Source organism: Telmatherina bonti (assembly GCF_933228915.1).
Source record: "Telmatherina bonti genome assembly, chromosome: 9".
In the NCBI taxonomy this organism is placed as follows: domain Eukaryota; kingdom Metazoa; phylum Chordata; class Actinopteri; order Atheriniformes; family Telmatherinidae; genus Telmatherina; species Telmatherina bonti.
In genome coordinates, this window is record NC_136627.1 from 16,363,162 (window position 1) to 16,385,054 (window position 21,893).

General features: G+C 38.7%; 2 protein-coding genes across 3 annotated transcripts; one reads left to right on the top strand and one right to left on the bottom strand.

Annotated features, from left to right (window-relative positions):
• The first annotated feature begins 12 nt into the window (after positions 1–12).
• Positions 13–14,684, top strand: vmp1 (vacuole membrane protein 1). Of its 2 annotated transcripts, none has more exons than XM_079246904.1 (12): positions 13–136; positions 723–830; positions 1,128–1,260; positions 1,600–1,690; positions 3,404–3,514; positions 7,537–7,704; positions 7,963–8,094; positions 9,553–9,633; positions 9,810–9,926; positions 11,560–11,621; positions 13,177–13,276; positions 13,695–14,684. In XM_079246904.1, exons 2-12 carry the CDS (start codon positions 752–754, stop codon positions 13,836–13,838), a joined length of 1,218 nt encoding a protein of 405 aa, XP_079103030.1. In that variant the 5' UTR covers positions 13–136; positions 723–751; the 3' UTR covers positions 13,839–14,684. The 2 variants fall into 2 exon arrangements, with proteins under 2 accessions (XP_079103030.1, XP_079103031.1); XM_079246905.1 differs by lacking the exon at positions 13–136 and adding an exon at positions 199–216.
• A 2,999-nt stretch (positions 14,685–17,683) lies between these two features.
• Positions 17,684–21,686, bottom strand: tubd1 (tubulin, delta 1; the record flags this gene model as incomplete). Its single annotated transcript, XM_079245925.1, has 8 exons — positions 17,684–17,792; positions 17,980–18,163; positions 18,325–18,453; positions 18,572–18,736; positions 20,310–20,541; positions 20,639–20,855; positions 21,013–21,160; positions 21,536–21,686. 8 exons carry the CDS (start codon positions 21,684–21,686, stop codon positions 17,684–17,686), a joined length of 1,335 nt encoding a protein of 444 aa, XP_079102051.1.
• Positions 21,687–21,893: the final 207 nt, after the last annotated feature.

Below are 21,893 nucleotides of genomic sequence, written 5' to 3' on the forward strand. Positions count from 1 at the left end.
GTTCTGGATTCATATAAATTGTTTTATATTAAACTAATTTCAAAGTTGTTAGCAGAAAACCTAAGGTTTCTACATGAATACAGAATTTAATTTGACAATACAAAGATTGTTTCCGGGTAAAGAAGACAGGAAAGAGGTACGAATATGTCATTTAATTTCAGCGAACATCCCGCTTTTAAATCTCTATATGATGTTTTTTCTCCAATTACCACAAAAGTATGTTGACATCACATTGATTTATATATTTTCCAACCACAAGGGAACTGGTTGTCGGCTTTAAAACGCTAATTTTGATGCCGATCTCCCGGTGTCCCTAGCTTAGCCGTAAGTGTGTTGGCTAACCGGTTAGCATGTGGTGAGTAATAATGTGCTCACATTAGGAAACATATCTTGTTACAGAATGACGCACACAAATGCGGTTAACTATATCCCACTTTCACTGGGAAAACTGTTATTATCTGGCCTTGTTTATGTATTTTTTAAAAAAAAAATATTTTGTCACTTTGTAACGAACATGAATATAATGTTTGCTAGCCAGCGTGTTAATGAAGTGTTCATTTAGAGAGTAATCGCTTACTAACCACTGATTAGGTTTTCATGATAGGACAGAGTACCACACTGTGACTGTCATTCTTTCTTGATAAGTAGGAAGCAGATATATGAGTGGCGCTGTTTAAAGATGTATACAAACTCGTCTCTCACTTTAAGCTTTCTTTTTTAAGACTGCCTGACCAGCTTAAAGGTGACTGACATGGCAGCCAATGGAGCCAGCTGTGAACAGCCTCAGAAACGTGCAGGACCTAAAGATAAACAAAATGGCAAGTCTGCAGGTTAGTTTAATAAACCCTGTCTTGAAAAAAAATGTTTATTGAAGAAGTCAACACTTATCTTTAAAGATCATAATCTACGACATCATGCCATACACAAGTCATAAAAACACTAAAGCTGTCTAGTTTTCAATACTTTCAGTTTCTGGTTGAGCAGCTTGCCCTGTAGTTAGAAAAGGGGATTGATTGATGGCATTTGCAATATGTACATGGCTTTAACAGTTTTACAGAATATAAAAATGAATGAAGTTGTTTGTAATACGGATTTCCAGGATTGTTACAACTCGTTTTGTCCTTCAGACTTATCAGTAAAAGACAAACGACAGAAAGACAAAGAAGAGCGTCTTTCTCTGGTGTTATGGAGGAGACCAGTCACAACTCTGCATTACTTTCTTCTGGAGACCCTCATTAAGCTAAAGGAGCTGACTTTGAAGTAAGCAGTAAAACAGGCTTTTCCAGTGTATCTTGCTTTGTTTGTCAGTCTCTTGGATGATATATGTACTTACTTGTAGTAGTGACCTTTTGTCCCATTTTTTTCTTTGTCATTAGATCTTCTTCCTCATAAAGCAGACATATCCTGTAATCTCTTCAGATTACATTAAAATGAACTTTCTGTCACAAAGAAGAATTTTCTAAATTACTCAATGAATACAGCTCTACAGACAACTGAACACAGCCAGACATATTTACTAGAGCTGGATAATATTGCTTTTCAGCTGGCACATTTAAACCTGTTTTATTAATCACTTTGTTTCTTTGCTTCTCCATTCAGGCTTTGGCAACAGCGGCACACAGTGTTCTTATTTTTGGTGTTATGTTCTCTCTTCTCACTTGCATACTATACCGAGGGAACACACCAACAAGTAAGGATTGACTGTTTTGTGTTTCTGTTGTTTTTAGAGACAGTGATCATCAACAGCACTTCCTCATTATTGATTGTTTAAAGGTTGATGATAAGTTTGTGTTTATTACCTAAAACTTCACTTGAAGAAAGCTTGCAGGAAGAGATAATGTGGTTTGCACTGTTGTCACATAATCCTTGATCATGTTAGCTGGCTGAAAGATATATTTAAATATTCACCTCTACAGCAGTCTGTGTGTGGTTAAAGCACCACCAGCCCTAGTTTATATTTGACATCTGTTTAGATCTTAGTACTTGTGTACTGAAAAAGTAACCCATTGCAGCCAGTCACAAGTAAACTATGAGCACATTTTAATTCCCCCCACCACCCCCTCTTTCCCTTCAAAACTACTTGAATTCTTGGTGTCATAGATTTAACTGGGTGCTGGAAACATTCCTTACAAATTTTACTCCATATTAACATGACAGTATCACACCGTTTATGCAGAATTTTTCTGCTCCACATTCATGAATTTCTTGTCCACCACATTCCTGAGGTACTCTGTAGTACTTCAGTGTGGTAGACAATGAAATGCGGTGAACTCACTGAGAGATGATTTGAGCTTTTTGACACTGTGCATGATCCTGCTATATATCAGAACATGGATATATTGTGTCCATAAACAGATTTAGCAAAAAATACTGTCAGCCTGTGGTATTTTACAATGCACAGTTGATACTATAGGGGTCCAAAGTGTGCCACCACCTTCAGTCTGAACGATTACACCAGACAGGCTGGGTCCATGTTTCCATGGTGTTTTCACCAAATTCTGACGCTACTGTCGGAAGGTGGTTGTTGAAACTGAGATTTATTCACCGTGTATGAACACATACAAGGACATTTTTTGCTGCCAGATGCCATCTCTCTAGTCAAAGTATCATGATAAGTAAAACATTATAAAAAATGAAAGGAATAATATACGTAGGAAAGGATAAATAAAACGGATTAATATAGTGGTGTTAAACTGGGCAACGTTCAAGGTTGGACATGTTGCGTGTTCAGTGATTGTATTCAGACACCTTTGTTGTAAATACTGCTGTTGTCTCTTTTATCAATTTCCAACCAATCAGCCCATTCCACCTCTGTCCTTTGACATCCACAAGACATTTTTGTCCAGACCAGTGTCGCTTGGTGAAATTTGTGTTTGTCAGCCCTGGAGATGGTTGTGAGTAAAACAAAGCAAAAAATAAAATCACTGGATCTGAAGTCTCTGAACTACTCAAACGCCTATCTCGTACCAACAACCACACCACGTTCAAAGTCACTTAAACCCCCTTTCTTTCTCATTGTGAGGAACTTCAGCAAGTCATCTTGACCATATCTAAATATACTGATTTACTGCCATGTGATTGGCTGATTAGCTGATTAAGTGCCCAATAAAAGTACCACTTAAGTAGCACTGGCTGGGGAGGTAGAGCAGGTCATCCCAAGGGTTGCCGGTTTAAACCCTGTATCCCAGTAATTCTACCTTTTGTGTCAAAAGGCATCTACAGTGTTGGCAACACTGGTGTATGAATGAATGTTTTGGTGGTTGTTGGTGTGGATCAATAGACACATTTCTGTCGGTCTACTGCCTTAAAATATTCAGAAATTTAAATTTGAGGATACAATGAAAAACGTATTTTATATTTTCTGCTTTTTTTTCATGATTTGTTTCTGTTGCTTTTCCTGCAGTATGTTCAGTATCTGGAAAAGAAGTTCTTATGGTGTGCCTACTGGGTAGGCCTTGGGATTCTGTCTTCAGTAGGACTTGGGACTGGTCTGCACACCTTCCTCCTTTATCTGGTAAGAGATCACTCGTCATACATATTGTTTCCAAGAGGTAATACACAGTACAGATAGGCTTTTCTTTCTATTAATGGAAAAAAAAACTTTAATATGCAAAAGAATAAAAATAGCAGGACAATGAAAGAGGAAAATAGCACTTTGTTCTGAAGGGTGTGTGATTACATTTTCCTCCTTTTAATGAGATCAACCTAAAAGAAAAACCCATTAAATTCTCCATGCACATTATATAATGTGGAGCTTGTACCTCTTCATACAAAATTGGACGGTATAATATTTTTGAAACTATTATTCCAGTTTTGTTTACTTTTTGGAATTTGAATGAACAGCATCAAAGTATTATCCGAGTAAAAATGCAAATGTCTGAGGGCAAAGACGTCATTCTGCTGTCAATCCCGGCACTATAAGGGTGTACACAACATAAGACATTAAATCCATGTACGTTTCCACAGAAATCAGTTCTGATCAAATCTAACCTTTGGATCTATCTATCTTTGTTTTGTTTTTTTTTAAAGAAAATGATTCCCATTTAACTGTTTGTGTATTTAGATCAGTTGAGTCCACTTACACGGAGCTGTAGATTAATGGAAAACAGAATATATGTTATCAATAAAACACTGGCCACATTATCTGTTAAAGATGCCACTTGCCACTATCTTCAAAATATTTCAGCATATTTAACATTTATTCATTTTGTAAAAATAAATAAAAACCAAAAAGAAATGCAGAAAAGAAGGTGCAGTATCAAAAAAGGTATAGGCAGAAGCTAGTATCTTATAAAGCTCCTCCCCATTAACAAGGAAATTAAACACTCATACCTCCACAAACATCATGTCTTTCCATATAGTCACCAGATGATGGCGTCATACTTTATACTCGCTCAGAAGTTGTTTCAGTTTAATCAGTCAGATGCTAACTGAGAACAAAATGCATGTTTTTCCTTAACATTTGTCACACAATGACTATAAACGAGTCACCAAAATGTGTCATTTGTCTTGGTTGTGGTAAAAAGGAGAATTTAGTGAAATGAAGGCAAGGGGAAAAAACGCCACTGCAAGCTAGCTTTTGGGGTGTTGTGGCTTCTCTTTGTAGGGCAGTGCACATGTGGTACTTGAGTCATCCATTTCCATTGTAATGACATGAAATAATAGAAAAAGAGATGAGTGTGACCTTCTTGTTCCCTCAGAACTGCTGTACACTGCCTCTTTTATTTCTTTGCTGCTTATTCTGAATAGTTTCAATACCTTCTACTGGACTTTGTATCTGCTTCTTCAGATGCAGTAACTCCACTGTAATGGGTGGTCTCGCCATCTATTGTGTTTTTTATATTTATCGCAATGCTGAGGTGGTGTGATTTCATTCCTTCTCTTCGTTCTCTCTGTGGGGTTGGGGTGGTGGTGGTGGTGTGTGTGTGTGGGGGGGGGGTTCTTTCCATGATTAGACACATGTGATCATCTCCCACATATGGGACAATCTGGAATCAGTGAACTTTCTAATTACCATCTTTTACCACTTATGTAGAGACAATATTTATGGCGCTGTTCTTCCATAAATGCTTCAAGATACAATTTCTCATCAAGGCCAATTCTGTATTTCAGCTTTATAAAGAATAGCCATGAGCCACCTGGAAAATAACTAAAACTTAGTTCTTTTTGCCTTATATATTAACGCTAAACCAGGTTTCATGAAGTTTAACTTGTTTTTTTCGGGGGGGGGGTTGCCCCATAATGTTGGTAAGGAACTGGCAAAAGGTCGTCTTGTGGTGCTTTGCTTCAAATCCACAAGTAAACGCTAACAATACTTCTTGGAAACGTGTGGAAATGATCAGCTTTCTAAAAATGTGTCACTCATATCTGCAGTCTAAGCTAATCAATTTTTATTTTCTGTTTCACTAAACAGTATAAAATCTGCAACATTTGCAAAGACATGTCATATTTAAGACTTATTGGTTGGAGATTTTGTACCTCAGTGCTATGTAATCCAACAATGCTGTTACTTTGCTTGTAGGTATTAAAGAAGGATGTCTGCTAAACGTGTGATAAATGACATCCTACAACCTCCAACCTTTGTCTTGGTTGTGGTGATTGACAATAAAAATGTCTACGTTATAAATGGTTTTGTGCAATGACTGTGCATGTAATGCGAAGTGAACATGACCTTCAAAGTGTTCCAGAAAGTTATTTTGTTTTGATTGTTGATAAAACATTTTGTCCCTTGGTCTCTATGCTTTTTAAGAGCATCTTTCAAATCATCCTCTTCTGCTGCTCTGCTTTCTTTTTTATGGTTTGAAGCCAAGCATGACCCAGTGTCCTGTGAAAACAATCAAACACAGGATATAATCAGTTCCGCAGCATGTTAAGAGGTTGTATTTCTAAAGATGTTGAAGACTTTTAGTCAACCACTTGAAAAGTGGAATTCAGTTTATTTCCTATGTCTTTTCTCTACCTCTCCTGCCAGCCATTAAGAGGCAGCTGCCTCTCTCTGACTGGGTTATGTATTTACTTGTATTCTTCAATGTTCTTAGACCCTTTGCTTTTTGTATACTCACATTAATGGATGTTTCTTCTCCAGACCTTGTGTTGATTTGGGATGTGATGTTTAAGAAACTAGCAGCTCTTTCAACTGAGAATGTTTAATTCTCTTGTATTACTCCTTGTTATATGTCTGCTCTTTTATGTACAGTCTATGATCCTGGCCTGTTTCAGGATATATTTGGAGTGTATCACCAAGTGTGTAAATTCCTGCTGCCATATCTGTTTTTGTTTTTGTTTTTTTTTGTTTTTTTGGGGGGTGGGTTGTTTGTTTTTTTTTAAAGCTGAAAGGTTGAAGCCTTCTTTACGTTGTTGACCACATGGCATGAGCCTGATGCTCACGAGGTGACATTTCCTGTTTCTTTGTGCTCCAAATTTAGTTCTTGTTCACCGTGCCACAACTTACAGCGAACCACATTAACCTGTGTTGTTTTAAAGAAAAACCATCAACAGACTTTATGTGGATTTACATCAGTCCTAAAGTATTAATAAATAGTCCCACAAAGAGGATGAGATCATTGTGCTGAGAAGCAAGGGATTCACTCAGAAGTATGATCTCATGATTCATCATGATGTTTCAGAGGTCATTGCTGTGCTTTTAAAAGCTGGATTCTTGGTAAAACTGAACATACTTTAGTGAGATTAGATTTACTTGAAAGCCATTTAAATTCTGAGATATTTAAAAGGTTATTTTAATTGTAAATATTGAGCAGCTCCTTTGACTATTTTCTCTCTAATTTTGAGAAAATGACTTGTAATTTGCAAATTCATTCCAGATTTGGATTTAGGAACTAGCATTGGCACCTTTAAATATCTGTTCTGTCAGCTTATATGCACAAAGGGATTCAGTTCAACTTTTTTTTTTTTTTTTTGGTCTCGGGTCACATGACTGTAACAGAAATTTCATCTTGCAAGTTAAATCACAGCTGTTTTGCTGGTTTGTGTTTGCATTGACATGTTGTCATGGAAGGATGGTGTTAAATGAAATTCAACCTTTTTATAGATGGAAAGCATTGAAATGAAATGACCATCCTCTGTGAGTTTGAGTTTCTTCTTAAGCAGCTGAATTCAACACAGACTTATTGTGCGCCGTCCACCCACTGTCAGTGTTGCTGGTTTTACCTTAAAGAAGCATAATGGATTAATTGTTGTGGTTCCAGGTGGGCTGCTATTGAGGCCAGGTGCCGAACCAGACTTCTTTACACTGATAAATGATGACTTGCCTGCATGTCAGAGAGGCTGTGTGACTCAGCTACAGTTGGTGCTTCAATGTAGCGGAGGGCAGTTTACAGGGTTTTAACCTTTCAACATAAGATCAAAAGCCATAACATTTAAAGATGATTTTTAACCTGTTTGGTTTTTATTTGTGCAGCTCACTCAAACATGAGTAAGGTTATGTTTACTTCCCTTGAATGCCATGAGACCAAAGGAGAGTTGTTATTGTGCTTTTCAGTCTGTCACAGTTGTTGTTTGTCCGATTTTGTCTCTCAGGGTCCTCACATAGCATCGGTAACCTTGGCCGCGTATGAGTGTGGATCGACAGACTTCCCAGAACCTCCCTATCCAGACCAGATTGTCTGTCCTCAAGGTGAAGGTGTGGATGGAAGCATATCCCTCTTCTCAATCATGTCAAAAGTCCGACTGGAGGCTTGCATGTGGGTGAGTAGTTGTTCAGATACGAAAGGAAGATCTGAAACTCATAAAATGGCAAGAATTTCAGAGCTACCAGCTGGCAACCTCTCCAAGAAATATCAACTGATTCTTTACAGGTTTTACAATATATTTGTTGCTTACCAGAAAAACTAGTTTACCCCTATGTGTCCATAAATCCTCAGTGGTTGCATCTTTCAGGAATCCTCTGGTTATGAGTGTGGATTGAGGAAATTTGACAGAGAATTTGAAGCTGTTTGTGTTTAGGGTGCCGGCACTGCTATTGGAGAGCTGCCTCCGTATTTCATGGCCAGAGCGGCTCGTCAGTCTGGGGCTGATCCAGATGATGAAGATTATGAGGAGTTTGAGGAGATGCTCGAACAGGCCGAGGATGCTCAGGTGAGACTTCCATTGTCATGGTCATTTCTAATAATCAGTCCTTTTCCTGATTATTGTCTTAAAAAGCGCTACATTCACTATAGATGTGCTTTTCACTTGACGCAATTCTATGAACCCACAAAATTTCCCAAATATTAGGAGTGGTAGAAATCCCGGTACAGATTATAACATTGTAGTGTTTTAAATGAAAAAAAGCGTCGTAACTACACCTTCTGCTGAAGACATCCATGCATGCGGGTTCATCTGGGCATAGGTTTATATACTTTGCCCATCAACAATATGATCTTATTGCATTTGGTCAAATGTTCATAATGCACAACTGACCATAAGGCCATTGGTTGGTCTTGAAGGAGCATGTGACTTCAGGGAAGCCCCTCCCTCTTGCACTTCCAGTAAATCTGCCTGTCCGTGGGTGAGTCACCCTGAGCACAGCTCCCTCTTTAATCATCCCTCGGGCTTTGCCTCCATCTATCCGCCATCCATCTTTCTTCTCACCGGCCTCTAATTTGAATGACAGACAGCTCCGTCAGGAGCAAAGTTCACATGACTGGAGACTACTGAGATCAGATGCTGAGTCAGCAGAACAAAAATGAGCAAAATAGTGGGTATTGTCTCCATCACCAAATCTCTCATAACTGGTTGTCAGCTGAAAAAGGCAGTAAGGACTCAGTCTTAATGTCACATTGTTCATCAAGAGGTTTGATTCTGGATTTTAATGCTTCCATTTTGCCCAAATTATTTATTTAAACAACATAAAAATTATTACTGTAAAATCCTGATGAACTCATGGGATTAATAGGAATGAATGGCATTATTTTGCTTTACAGTACCTGAAAGTGAATTCTGGCAAAAGATGTGATGCATATGATGGAAGAGGAGGCAATTCAGAACTTTTAACTTGGGCTTTTTAAGTAAAGAATTAAAGTTGCACTATAAAGTTATTAAACAGCAACAGTAAATGATGGGCTAGGATACAAACAGGAAAAAATATTTGTCTGAAGTATTCACCTGAAACTAAACTGAACCATATGATAAGGTGCAAGTTTTCTAAACCGCTTTTTTTATCCCCTTCCTATCTCGGATGTGGTCTTCAGCCTGTAACCACAAACATTTCACCCCCACAGGAATACAGATACAATCAACTTTTTTTTAGTTGACTTATCAGAGGATTTACTAAACTTTAAGAGTGCCAAGAGACGGCAGGTATTTTTTACCACAGTGCTCCTACCAAGGCACCTTGTTATATATCAGAAAACCACCACAGTTAGAAAAAGAAGTGATTATTTTAAGAAACAATATTATGTATTCTGAGGTCTCCATTTGTCTGTAAAATCTAAAATCCAGGAAATTAAAGGCTTGAAATCACTTAAAAAAATGGCAATAAACACTTAAACCCAATCCTGTACTAAAGCAATGATGTGGTGTTTTTAAAAAAGCCTTTTAAACTTTTCTTTCCAGGATTTTGTTACGAGAGCAAAGCTGGGAGTCCAACATATGGTGCAGAAAGTGGGATTTTTTGGGATCTTGGCTTGTGCCTCAGTGAGTAGAGCATTTTGCAAGATATTGACATCTGTATCATTTTTTTGTTCTCATTTACATAAATGAAAAAACTTTCTTTTTGTCTCCCTCTTCACTTAACTGATAAAGTTACTGAAATAAAAGAAGTGTTTGTGTTTATGTCAAGACTGGCAATAAGCTCGTTTTTGTGTTTTCAGATTCCTAATCCTCTATTTGACTTGGCTGGAATAACCTGCGGCCATTTCCTGGTTCCCTTCTGGACTTTCTTTGGAGCAACTCTTATCGGGAAAGCCATCATCAAGATGCATATACAGGTCAGTAACAGATACATTTAATTAGGCCCGATTTACACACAAAATTTGTCCCTTTCCATCTTTGTAAAGACTTGCATTTCAACAACAGCAGAATGAAAACTCTCCGTGTCCAGGAGAAATTGCTAAAAGGACCAGAAATGATTTAGTGTGCATGGTGAAAAAGATGCACAAACACAACAGGGAGCTCCGCCATTGTTTTTGCTTTTCACGGCTTAAGCAGGGTCCGAGTGTGCAAGGTGACATGAACTACGTCACTGTCCTCAAAAGATTCTGGTTTACACTGACAAGATTCACCTTGCGTTGCAAGAAAATTTCAATATGGAGGTTATTGTAAAGTCTTTACTTTTTTATCAACCCAAAACTCTGTTACTATGTAAATGGGAGACCATCACGTAACACTACCTTTATGTTTTATCGGCACAGCATTGTGGTGTAAGCAGGGTCTTAGAGGTTCTTAAAACCTTGACTTCCCCCATCTTGAATTTTCCATTTTCATCATTAAGCCATACAGGCACATACACATATAATTGCAATTTCTAATTTGATGAACTTTTGTTTCGTATCTTTTCAATTCTCCGGCCACAATGTAATGAATTACGTCAAAAATACACTCATAAGAGAAAAGGTATGCTGTGCTGACTAAGTCATTTTCAGCTATCTCCATAACCTCAAACTGTGTGGGAAAGATCAAGCCTGGTGCTGAGATCATGAGTCGGTTACCATGAAACTCTTAAGTGTGCATTTCTGGGTAACTTTTTCTGATTCTGCTCTGCTCCTTTGGGAATTCTTCTTCTCCTTTTTTTTTGTAAGCTTTGATAGGCTTCCCAGCCATATAAATAGGCTCCAGATGAAAGGGAGGAAGTTTTTTAAACAGTGTTTAAAAAGACTGGATTTAGACCCCCAACCCCCCCCACATCAGTAATTATGTGTGTACTGTTCAGTCTGCCACACCAGTGACTAATATAAACCTAGACAATGAGGGGCTCACAAGGCTTTGATACATTGTGAGTCGCTGAATATCTTAGCAAACTAAATAAATGTATCCATCTCTTCATGCTGCCAGCCTGTGATCTCACTTTGAGACGTGTCAACTAGTGACAAAGGGCACCGTCTCACTGTAGGGGGGCAATGAATGATGTTGAGTGGACATGAGATGGTTGACCTGACAGAAGGAAATTGAACAGACTTGAAAAAGCTGCAAGTGGGGGCTTTTGTTTTTCTTTCTTTGTACCTTGAATTTCTTGGACATCACGTGATATATCCTGTCTGATTTAGTCCAGGGGGGCATGTGTCATGCTGTTTTAAAGTTGATCAGTTTCAGAACCGGAGAAGAAAAATGTGGTTTTGGGCACCCAGCCCCTCCAGCTTGGTCCTTTGCAAACCACACAAAGCCCCTTGCAGCCCAAAACTTAGCTTATTGCCAGGATTTAGTTTTGTAATTGGTGTGTCTGTGAACATTGATAGATGTGGTCTCTATTTCCCACAGCTGTGTCACTGTAATTAAGACTGTCTTTTTGCCAAAGGTGTCTTTATAAGACTTGTAATTTTATCAGTTTATGTGTAAAAGACAAAACTGCTTTTTAAGTATGTAAGCAAGTGATTGGTGTTTTTTCTTTTCCTCTCTTTCCAACAGAAACTTTTTGTGATCATTACTTTCAGCAAGCACATAGTGGAGCAAATGGTGTCACTCATTGGGTAAGTTTGTGTGTAATAGCCTTAATTTATCAGCTTCAATGTAGAGTCATTGCTGTTTCTCTGGAGTTTCACTTTGCGGCTCATTCACATCCTCAGATGTACCATAAACCACCGTTCGTGGTTCCTGTATGAATAAATGCTTTCATTGCAGGGGTGTACATGCATTTATTTGGCATTTTCCCACAGAAAGGTATTTCTTTGCCCCACATGCAATCGATTTCTGCAACACCGGTGGTCAGGCGTGTGAGGTCTTATCCGAACATGTTGATCTGACTCACAAGTTGAGCTTTGACTGAGAGGATTGCCTCAATGAGGCAGGAAACATGATCATTGACGTTAAGCAGAAGAAAGGCTCTGATTGTTTAGCTGCTCTCCAAACTGGCTAATTTAGAGGTAAAAGAAGCGAATCAGCCTGGTTTTGAAGAGTTGTGATTTGAGAAATAAAGATGCATTTAATTTTGTGGTGTTATTATTATGATCCTGTTTCAGAGGAAATAGTTTAAATGAATACTTGGCTGTTAAATGTTGCTTATTTCATATATTATCTGGGAAGTAACCTTTGGTATATTTAGACCAGAATCGTTCCTTTTTCTGATTTAAAGTAGTATTTAAGGTTCTTTCCCATGAAACGATGACTTGGACGAGTCATAGGCAGTCATCCAAGTGATGCTTCAGTGCTGATGCAGGGTGTTTGTGCATACTTGTGTATCTGTGTTCAGAGTAGGAAAGATAACGCGAATGAGTCACTCATATCTAGTTAGATTTGTTCAGCTTCAGAAATGATCCAGTTCTCATTTGGTGTTTATTTGTCTTTTACTTTTTGCTTAATCTGGTCAAGTCTAGACACCATGTTTATGTCCTGACTTGGGACAGAACTGAATTCATGCAGTGGGAAGGCACTTTGTGTATAATCTGCAGTATTTTGTCCCAGTGGTAATTAAAAGCCTGACAATGCAGCAGAGTCTCTTGTGACTGTTCTGCTGCTATCCGAAAGGTATAACATGAGCATCAAAGCCAGTGTATGACATGAACTCTTTAAAATTGGTTTTCATTATGACTGGCCCCCTGGTGAGCATGTCCACACTACCTAATAGGGACATAAACACACCCTGCTTGACTGTATTTCCACCATGAGGACAGCAATAGTGGTAAAGGTGATGACATCATGTCGACTCACATCCTGATTGAAAAGGCTGACACAGACTCCTGTAGAGGGCTTAGTCTTATAAAAGGAGCTCTGAGGAGTTTCTGCTTCATTCCTCTCGGCTGCCTGCTCCTGCTCACAGTAACAATTAGAGGTGGTGGCAGCTGCAAGATTGGGCCCACATATAGGATGGAGCCCTTCAGCAGCTTGGATACTGGTGGTTCAGTGAGGAGATAGTTAGTCTTTCTAGTCATAGAGGACTTTAGATGATCCTCTAGGCTGGCTCTCTAACATGCTGAAGAAACCCAAGATTTTTGTTTGTTCTTGCTGAAAGGGTAAGTCACTGAATATTTTTCCTCCTTTTTGTCTGTCTGCTCTTTTGTCTGTTGCTCTGTGGGTGTGCGGTGGCAGGTCCATCCCTAAACTTGGACCATCAATCCAGAAGCCTTTCAGTCAGTACCTGGAAGCACAGAGGAACAAGCTGCATCATTCTGGAGGAAGTGCACCAGCGGTGAGGACAAATAAGTTTGGCCCATTCTCCACTTTCAGAGAACCATTCTTCTCTAAAATATAAGCTACAACTATTAATATCTGAGCTTTCTGTTAGTAACATGATGCTCACTTCCAATAAAGCTGTTCAGTTCAGCACAGCCACCAAGCTAATTATTTAGCTTGTAAAAACATATCTCTTTGTTTAGGAGAACTAGCATTTATTAAGAGGAACATTTTTATAAAGCTGATTAAATTTGTGAACAAAAAAGTGTTAAATTTCACCCTGAAATCAAATAGTCGACGTTCTCTAGTGGAAATTGATAGAACTGAAAACCTTGTTCTAAAATAGCTGAAGCATAAATTTAGCATTTTCTAAACTGGAAGTAGTGATTTATTAGCACTAATAATTTCTCACATTGACTTTGGGGGCTTTCTAGGATGAGAACTGGCTGTCATGGGTGTTTGAGAAGGTGGTGCTGGTCATGGTTTGCTACTTTGTCATCTCCATCGTCAACTCCATGGCTCAGAGCTACGCCAAGCGGCTGCAGATGCTGAGGCACTCGGAAGAGAAAACCAAGTGATGGCGAAACAAAGCGGTGCACACATCCAAGTGACTGTGTCTCTGCTGCTGCTGAGAGCGCTTCACTCAGCCACAGCTGCTCACAACTTAACAAACCTCGCCCTCATCCATTCTCAGAGAAGCTAAAGGCTCACAAAGAAAAGAAGCCGGCATTGTTTGCCAGTGTGTGTGCTGTTGAGGATGTCTGTACTCTTTGCTGTTCCCTTCTTCAGGTTTTGTAGTTCTTCCTCTCATCTCACTGTGTGTAAGGTGTGTGAGTGGCTCAACTGCTGATCTTAACATGTTACTTTAACTTTAAATTAATCATTTCATTGACCTCAGAAGTAAAGCAGCAGTTTGATGACAACTGCTACGTTAAGGGCAGCGCCCATCAGATGCTATGCCTTATGCAAGACGGGAAAGTGTGACTTCCCATGATTATTGTTCTTGACTTATTGACTTGATTTTTATTTAATTTTGTAACATTTATGTATGGATGGGGATTGATTTGATTGTATTGTGTGTTGCCAGGATAACTGCTACAGATGAGTTTGTTTTGAGGATTTAAATGTCCTCTTGTGTGTGTTCTGTTTAACAGTCTGACCATTATGCCATCTTTTGTTTCTGGAACTGTTGGTGGGAAAAAAAAAGCAATATCACCTTAAAAACTGAGGTATGCTTTGCACATTGTGTAAATATCTTAATCTTTTTGACAGTGTGCTCAGATTTGTTTCTATTCCTGTAGTCGGTGTGGACATAAATCAAACCAAAATGAGGAGAGAAAAAAAAGGAAAGGTGATATAATTTGTAAAATAACATTTTACTCAAAGCAAATATTCCCATTTCTATTCTGTACATCTAGTTTGAGTCTCGGATCAGAATATAAAACATGAAATTATAGCACTTGTTTCGAAGTCTGAGTGTTTTTCTTTTTAAGTGTTCTTCAAAAAGCTTGTAATCATATCGTGTTGAGGACCTTTTATATGAGACAGCTAATGCCTGATTTCCACTTAGAATGGCCCTTTACAAGGTAAGTGAAGAGAGCAGCTCTTATAAATGATCGTTGGACTCCATTTGATTAACTCTTTACAATCATGTCCTCATTAGCTGTCGCTAAATTTGGATTTTTAGTGCTCCATCTGGATGATTCGCAGTCGGTCTCCTTTTAATGCTGTTCTGACTCTTGAGACGTATTCTGTAGATTGTGGTCCTCTCCACCTTTTTGGATTAAGATGTATGCCTCAACACTCCCATCCCACCTCGTCGGCTAGCTTATCAGACTGGTGTTGGCAGTTAAGTTTGCATGGCAGCAGCGGTCTGTAAGCTGGCTGAAGTTGTGGGCTCTCAGCTTTTCGGTTCGCACTGCACTTTAACTGGTCCATGTGTGGATGCAACAGTGATGCTCTTTCATGTTCTGTTGTGCAAAATAAAACAATGGAAAATTAACACCCTTGCCATTTTTCTTTGTGTACTAATACTGTTTTACTGATTGTATAGATTCATCCATCAACTAGGTTATGGTAATCCTCAGAGCTGAAATGTGAGAGGTTTCTTCAGTGGCGGTGGACAGTTTAGGCTTGTAAGTGTAAAATGGATGCTCACAAGTTAAGGGTTGCTGTGGTCACGTGTATAATTGAGTCATTGTGTGGCCTGGGTCATTGAAGTCATCTAAATTTGATAATGACTGGGGAGGAAAGTCTAGGCTGCATTGTAGGTCCTGGAAGATGAAACCTGAGGCCACCTCATTTCAGACATTTTTTTCAGTTCAGCATGAATGGCTTCTTTCAAACTAGATATCTTTTTCTATCCTAATTGTGCAATGCTCCTCAAAGGAGGGTCTTTTCTGCTGAAGATGCACCTGGACCACTGACTCCTTTAATTTACAGGTGGTTCCCCTGTGTTGTCTGCCTACTTTCTTCCAAATGCCTGAGAATTCCCTGCTACTGCATGAAACTGACTACATGATGCCAGCTTATGTGGATGTTCAGTTCTTTAAGGAAACCAGGGTCTGTCTGGGGGTTTTGTTGGATTTGGAGAAGTTCATTAAATCACTACACGTGTGTGTGTGTGTGTTTTAATGCTTTTATATATTAATTTTTACAGCAACAACTAGTTGAGTCAAAGTGTAGTATTTTTAGAATGTAGGTATGAATGAAAATAAACGCTTTTAATTTAATTTAAATTTGACCTATGTGCTTTTTTTCAAAAGTAATTTCTAAAAGTGAGTTGGTAAGCAGATGGTGCTTTGTATAGATTCCATATAACAGGTGGACACCATGTCATCTGCTGTCTACAACCTTGAAGACTTGAAGTTTAGCCATCATTTGTTGAGACCGCTTATTTTTTTACTCTCTAATGGAAAACACATGAACATGCTCATATACAATCGTCCATTGCTCAAAAAATAAAGGAGCACTTAAACAATACACCTTGGATATTGTATAAAATATTAAAGGTAATTTTTTTATTTTTTTTATTCATAGTGTTCAGATCAAATAACAAATGACCAGTGGGAATCACAATCAATCACATTCTGCATGACTTAATGAAAAGCTTTTTTTTTTTTTTTTAAAGAAGTGGAGACATCAGCTCTCAGGCTGACCCAACTTCTCAAGACAATTCAATATGATCTTCTGGACTGCATGTGTGGCCTCCACGTGCTTCTTTGCACTCCTAAAACATCTGAACTTGTTCCTCACAAGACAACAAATGTTCTCCTGAGGAATCTCCTCCCAGACGGGGACCAACAGTCAACCCCTGGACAATCAGGGGTGTGACATGGTGCAACTAATGTGGGTCAAAAACACCATCTCATGTTGTCTGTAATGAGCCAGAAAACATGGGGACCCCATAGGACCCCTTAAAGCAGTGTGTGATTGGTATAAGTGGCTGTGATAACGATGTAGCTTTGTGAACTTGGCTGAATTCACAATGGGCTCATAAACACAGATTCTTTGCTTTGCATCTTGTTAAAATGATCCTAACCTTCAAGCATGCCAAGCTTTATTTGTTTCACACTAATAATAATTTGAAAAAAATTAACAAGTAATGGAATTAAAATCTATTTACTTAATGAAGAAACGAGAAGCACTGCCCCCTGCTGGCTGAAAGGCACTTTTGCACTGACTTTCTAGTGGGATCAGGTGGCAACATCCATCTTTAATATACTGTATGGGTTTCATGTCATTAATTGGTTTCAGTTTGCATTATATTGCATGATATTATCAACAGGCTAAGTAGCACCAGTTTGTTTACTTCTTCTGGGAAATATTCTGTTGTCTTTAACCTTTTGTTGTTTTGTGGCTTGACAAATGCAACGTGTTTGTTTTAGTGGCGATACCTTTTGTGTACTACAACAGAAAGACCAATAATTTCCTGGAGAAAATGTTTGGCTTTATAATCTGGATATAACATGTTTTGTCATTTGGAATTTGAAAGCATTTATTTCACATTTAAATTTTATAAATGAATGAAGACAAATGTATGAATCTATATTATAGTAATGAAATGTTAGAATATGCACCTTTATATTCAGTAACAATGGGCAGCACATAAATTGTAACAGTGTAATGTTTTGCAGGAATTAACATGTTGTCATGCGGTAATGCGGAAAAAAAAAAAGCGAGGCAGACTGAGTATTTACTAGAGTGAATATTGTATTCATGTAGCATTTTTCCTAAACAACTTGCGTAATTAAAAGGTAGTGAAAACAAAAGTGAAAATAATCATAATCATATAATGAAATGGCTTTATATTTTGTACATTAACTTGCAGATGTCTGCATTGTAGCGTCGGAGTCAAGAAGCTTTTTCTGTTCCTTTCATGTCATGTCCATGAAGGTGCTTTGCAGTTTGTTCCCCTTCACTGTTAGCACTGGAGTTGATTATAGCTAGAGATGACCTGCTCAAGAGAGGTAAAGCTGTCCAGAAAGTCTTCCTCCGAGATGCCAAACTTAATATACTGGTGGATGTAGGCCCTGCAATGACATGAAAATAAAACACTTTCAATTCACGAAAACAAATAGGGATTTGTCTCCAGTTACATTTTCCTTGCTCAACCACAGGGTTTTTGTGTGATTAAAAAAATGTGCACTGGTGCTTATCTTAGTAATCTTCCCACACAGTTTAGATCTATTCATCCAGAGAAATACTTGACAAACTCACCTGGAGGCAAACATATTCCACGCCTTTCTCACCATGTCATCCAAAGGTCTGAGCAGAGCCTGACTATTACTGACCAGCGTGGCAGACTTCTCATACTTATTAAAGGGAACTGGGGTTTTCCACGCTGTAAAAGCTTCTTCGGATGAAAGCCAAGGGGTATAGATGGATGGGTCTTCAAAGTTCCCTGAGGATGACAAGAAAATTCACAACTGTGATTTGACATTTGCACAGCAACACTCTGACTTACAATAATAAGCCATCTCCTTCACGGTTATCTATCTGGCTAATAAATAAATAAGTCAATACATAAATGAATGAATAAATAAATAATGTTTTCCCTCTGACCTGTCTCTGTGCTGTAAACATCTTTCCCTCTCAGTATGAGCAGGTTGGCCAGTGACGTGTTGAAGCTGCTCCCTGTTAGGCTTCTTGTCCGTCCAGAAGCTGCAGGTGGACACACTTGCCAATCTATACCTGAAACACGACAAACAAAGCACAAAACCATTTGATGGTTATGTTATTACCCAGATATGACTGATTAAACTCAAACTGTTCTGTAAAAACCTCAAGTCGGGCTAAAAAAAAAACGTGCCTTCTTCCATCTTGGTGTTGGAGATAAGCATCTGCCGTAGGTGTTTGAGCAAGCCCGGCCAGCTGAACGTGCTGTAGGCTATGGAGGAACTGGGCATCTGAGGGATAGTGCACACACTCAGCAGCTTGTACTCCGGATGGCAAGCAAGAGCACTTACTAGTTCACCTGAGAGAAATCACAGAGCAACATCTTCAAAGCTACAGGAAGATGGCAATAATTTAAACATGTCTTTGTTTCCTGAACAGTGCATCTGAAACAGCAGCAGCACAAAACTTTAAAGACATGATGTAGAGGACGTCCCACTGATTCAACTTACACTGAATTAAAAGTAAAAACCAGTGCTAGGAGAAACTCTACAATGTGATTTCTACAGGGACAAAAATAGCTTGAACAAACTGCACCACAATCATTAAACAGTATCCACCAAACATGCTGTAAAAACATGGAAGTGCCATTTAAACAGCTCATAGTTTTCACTTTTTTACACTACAATAATCACAGATAAATCTGTAGGTAATTAGTAAGAGTTATAATGATTTGTTAGGTGTACAAAGCTTTAAGCATTTATCAACTTCCAAGTTTAAATGAATAAAAATAAACTAGGCAGTGTCTAACTCTGTTGAAGGCAAACTGTGGTTAAATCAAAATAGATAATTAAATAAATCAATATCTCAATATTTTTATCCTTGTTACAATTAATCCAATTATTTCTGCTTTACAGTCTTTTCCTAAGAATTCCTCAAAAAATTTGATTTCTGTTTTGCATTCATTTAAACTTAATTTGATGTGTTTAACCTAGTTTTTAGATTCATTTCTTTATTCCGCCTTTATATTTATTTTGCTCTTTTTATTTCTCAAAGTTTATTTACTCTCATGTTTCCCATTCCAGGTTTATAGTTTTATACCAAATTCAGCTTCATTATGCAAACAAAACAAGGCTGTCTTTTGTTCCAGTCTTCCATAGATAATGGAAAGTCAGTCTGCCTCTTGTAGAACGATTTGCTGTAATGATTGCACTTTTATAAAATGTCTGTAACAAGTCAGACTTGGTCACCAACTGAATTTGGACCTTTAATTAGACACAATTTAAGATTATTTTGTACTTTTTCCCCCTTGAATTACACTTTTTTTCTCATTTTGTATGTAAGATCCTGTTTTCATTTCACTAATCTTAAAAAAAGTTTTATTTTTGCTGGAACAGTCTGGGCCAGAATTACATCCCAATGTATCCACACAATTCCACACAAGTGACGTTATGTTGGCTCGCCAGATTCTTTAAATAAAGAAATCTCATGAATAAATTCACAAATGGCCCTGCCATGGACTGGCGAGCTGTCCAGGGAGTACTCTGCCTTTCGCCCAAGGACTGCTGGGATAGGCTTCAGCTTCCAGACAACCCTTCATCAGACTAAGCGGTTAGAATAATGAATGAATAAATGAAATTCACAAATGTTTTGCTCCACAACTTTACCAACAATGTCTTGAATATTTCCCATGGCCATCTAGAATTTAGAAGCTTCTTACACCTATATGTTGGTATCCGTCTCTTTCACTGCTTTGTGTTTCAATCTTTTAATGTTTATATTGGGTATTTTTACAGAAACAAGTTTCAACTGTTTCATTTGGATTTTACTGCCAGTCAGGACTTTATTCTGAGCTGTCAAATCTGCTAAAGAAAATCCCACAAAAATCATCAAACCTTCCTGACCAGCATGTGTGTGCATGTAGGATATCTCACCAAGAGGATTTCTGCTGTAGTTTCCATGTGAATCAGGGGTGAGTGCAGGCTGCAGTACACTGCCCAGCTGGTGAGCAATAACCCTGTTGATGTCACTGAAAGAGATTTGTTTGATCTTGAGCAGCTGACTGCATATCCTGTGCACTGTGTCGTTCTCATGTACCATGATGGCGTCAGAGAGCTGATACAAATGTGCCAGCGTCAACACTGAGTTATAGTTCTGGACAATCACCTGGCAAAACAAGGTGGAGGAAAAAAAAAAAGTCAAGATAGTGCATTGTTCTACTGACTTTAAAGAAAAGTCTAATACTGAGGCTTAGTCTACATACCTCTCCAGTCCCATATGGCCAAGTGAGGTGATTTAGGATGAAGGACGCTGGATATATGTCTCGGAGACACTCAGTAATATATGTACCGACCCCGGACCCCGTTCCCCCGGCAACACTCATCATTGCTATGAGCCCTGCCAACCTATCACAGCGTTCTACCTCCTTCCTCACAAGTTCTTCCACCACATCTTTGTGATGTGGACCGTGTACACAATACCTTCATGAAACACAAGGATGATTTTATCAGATTTCCTTGCTTTAAGTTTAGACAGAAATTACTGTCTGTATCATTTGATAAATGGCTAAACTACTATCAAACTACTGTAAGAACAGTACATGAGAGGAAATGTGGGTTAAAATCTTTCTCTCCTTACCCATTCGCCCAGTTGTTTCCAGAACCTTGCTTTTGACTGAAGTGTGAGTTTTCTCCATACCGCCACCTGCCAGATTTTGCAGCTTTGGTCATACTGTGGTTGATCACTTTGGGCTCCATGTCGATCAGCACAGCTCTGGCCTCAAGGTCTAAAGTCCAGAAATATACAATTGGTAAACACGAACTAACAGAATGAATAAACGGGCATTATGAGCACGGGCCCTGGGGCCCATTTGAAGACTAGTGGCGCCCACATAGGCCATACATCAGCAGTATGGAAATTGAACAAAATGTAAATAAAAGCCAGATAGTTACACCACAGTGTCTAGTGTATTGCTATTGGCACTATTGGCTGAGAGATGTTAGGAAATGTTATTTCACAGTGTATCATTCACAATTTTAAAAAAATGTTGTGCTGGGGAAGGGGGGCCCGTGGGACACTCTGTGCCCAGGAGCCTGTGCATTTTTAATCCGCCCCTGATAATGAATGAATATTTACTTATTTCCTGGAAGATGCATCTTACCTCCCTTTGCAGTTCGGTGGAAGAAGCGCTCACAGCTGGCTGTGCTGTATGTTTTCCTCTGTCCATCCTGAGCATCACTACAAACTATGTCAAACAGCTCCTGACCCACCTGATTACCGCACTGACCGAGCTGAACCGTGACTACAGACATTGCAAACTGGTGGTTGACTTTCAGATCAAAGTGCAGAAGCTCATCCGAGTGTCCCAACAATAGACACCATGAACTACGTGTTTTAGGTGTTTTTGTTTAGTTTAGAGACATCACTCAGGTCCCGCTGCTATGCTGCAACAGGAAGTTGAAAATGGCACTTCCGGACAAAACTTTTTAAGGAAACAGCAATAAATGAAGTTTTTAGAA

Coding starts and splice junctions, on each gene's coding strand:
- vmp1 (XM_079246904.1), top strand. CDS start 752: ATGGCAGCCAATGGAGCCAGCTGTGAACAGCCTCAGAAACGTGCAGGA. Junction 3,515..7,536: donor ACACCTTCCTCCTTTATCTG/GTAAGAGATCAC, acceptor TTTGTCTCTCAG/GGTCCTCACATAGCATCGGT. Junction 9,927..11,559: donor TCATCAAGATGCATATACAG/GTCAGTAACAGA, acceptor TCTTTCCAACAG/AAACTTTTTGTGATCATTAC.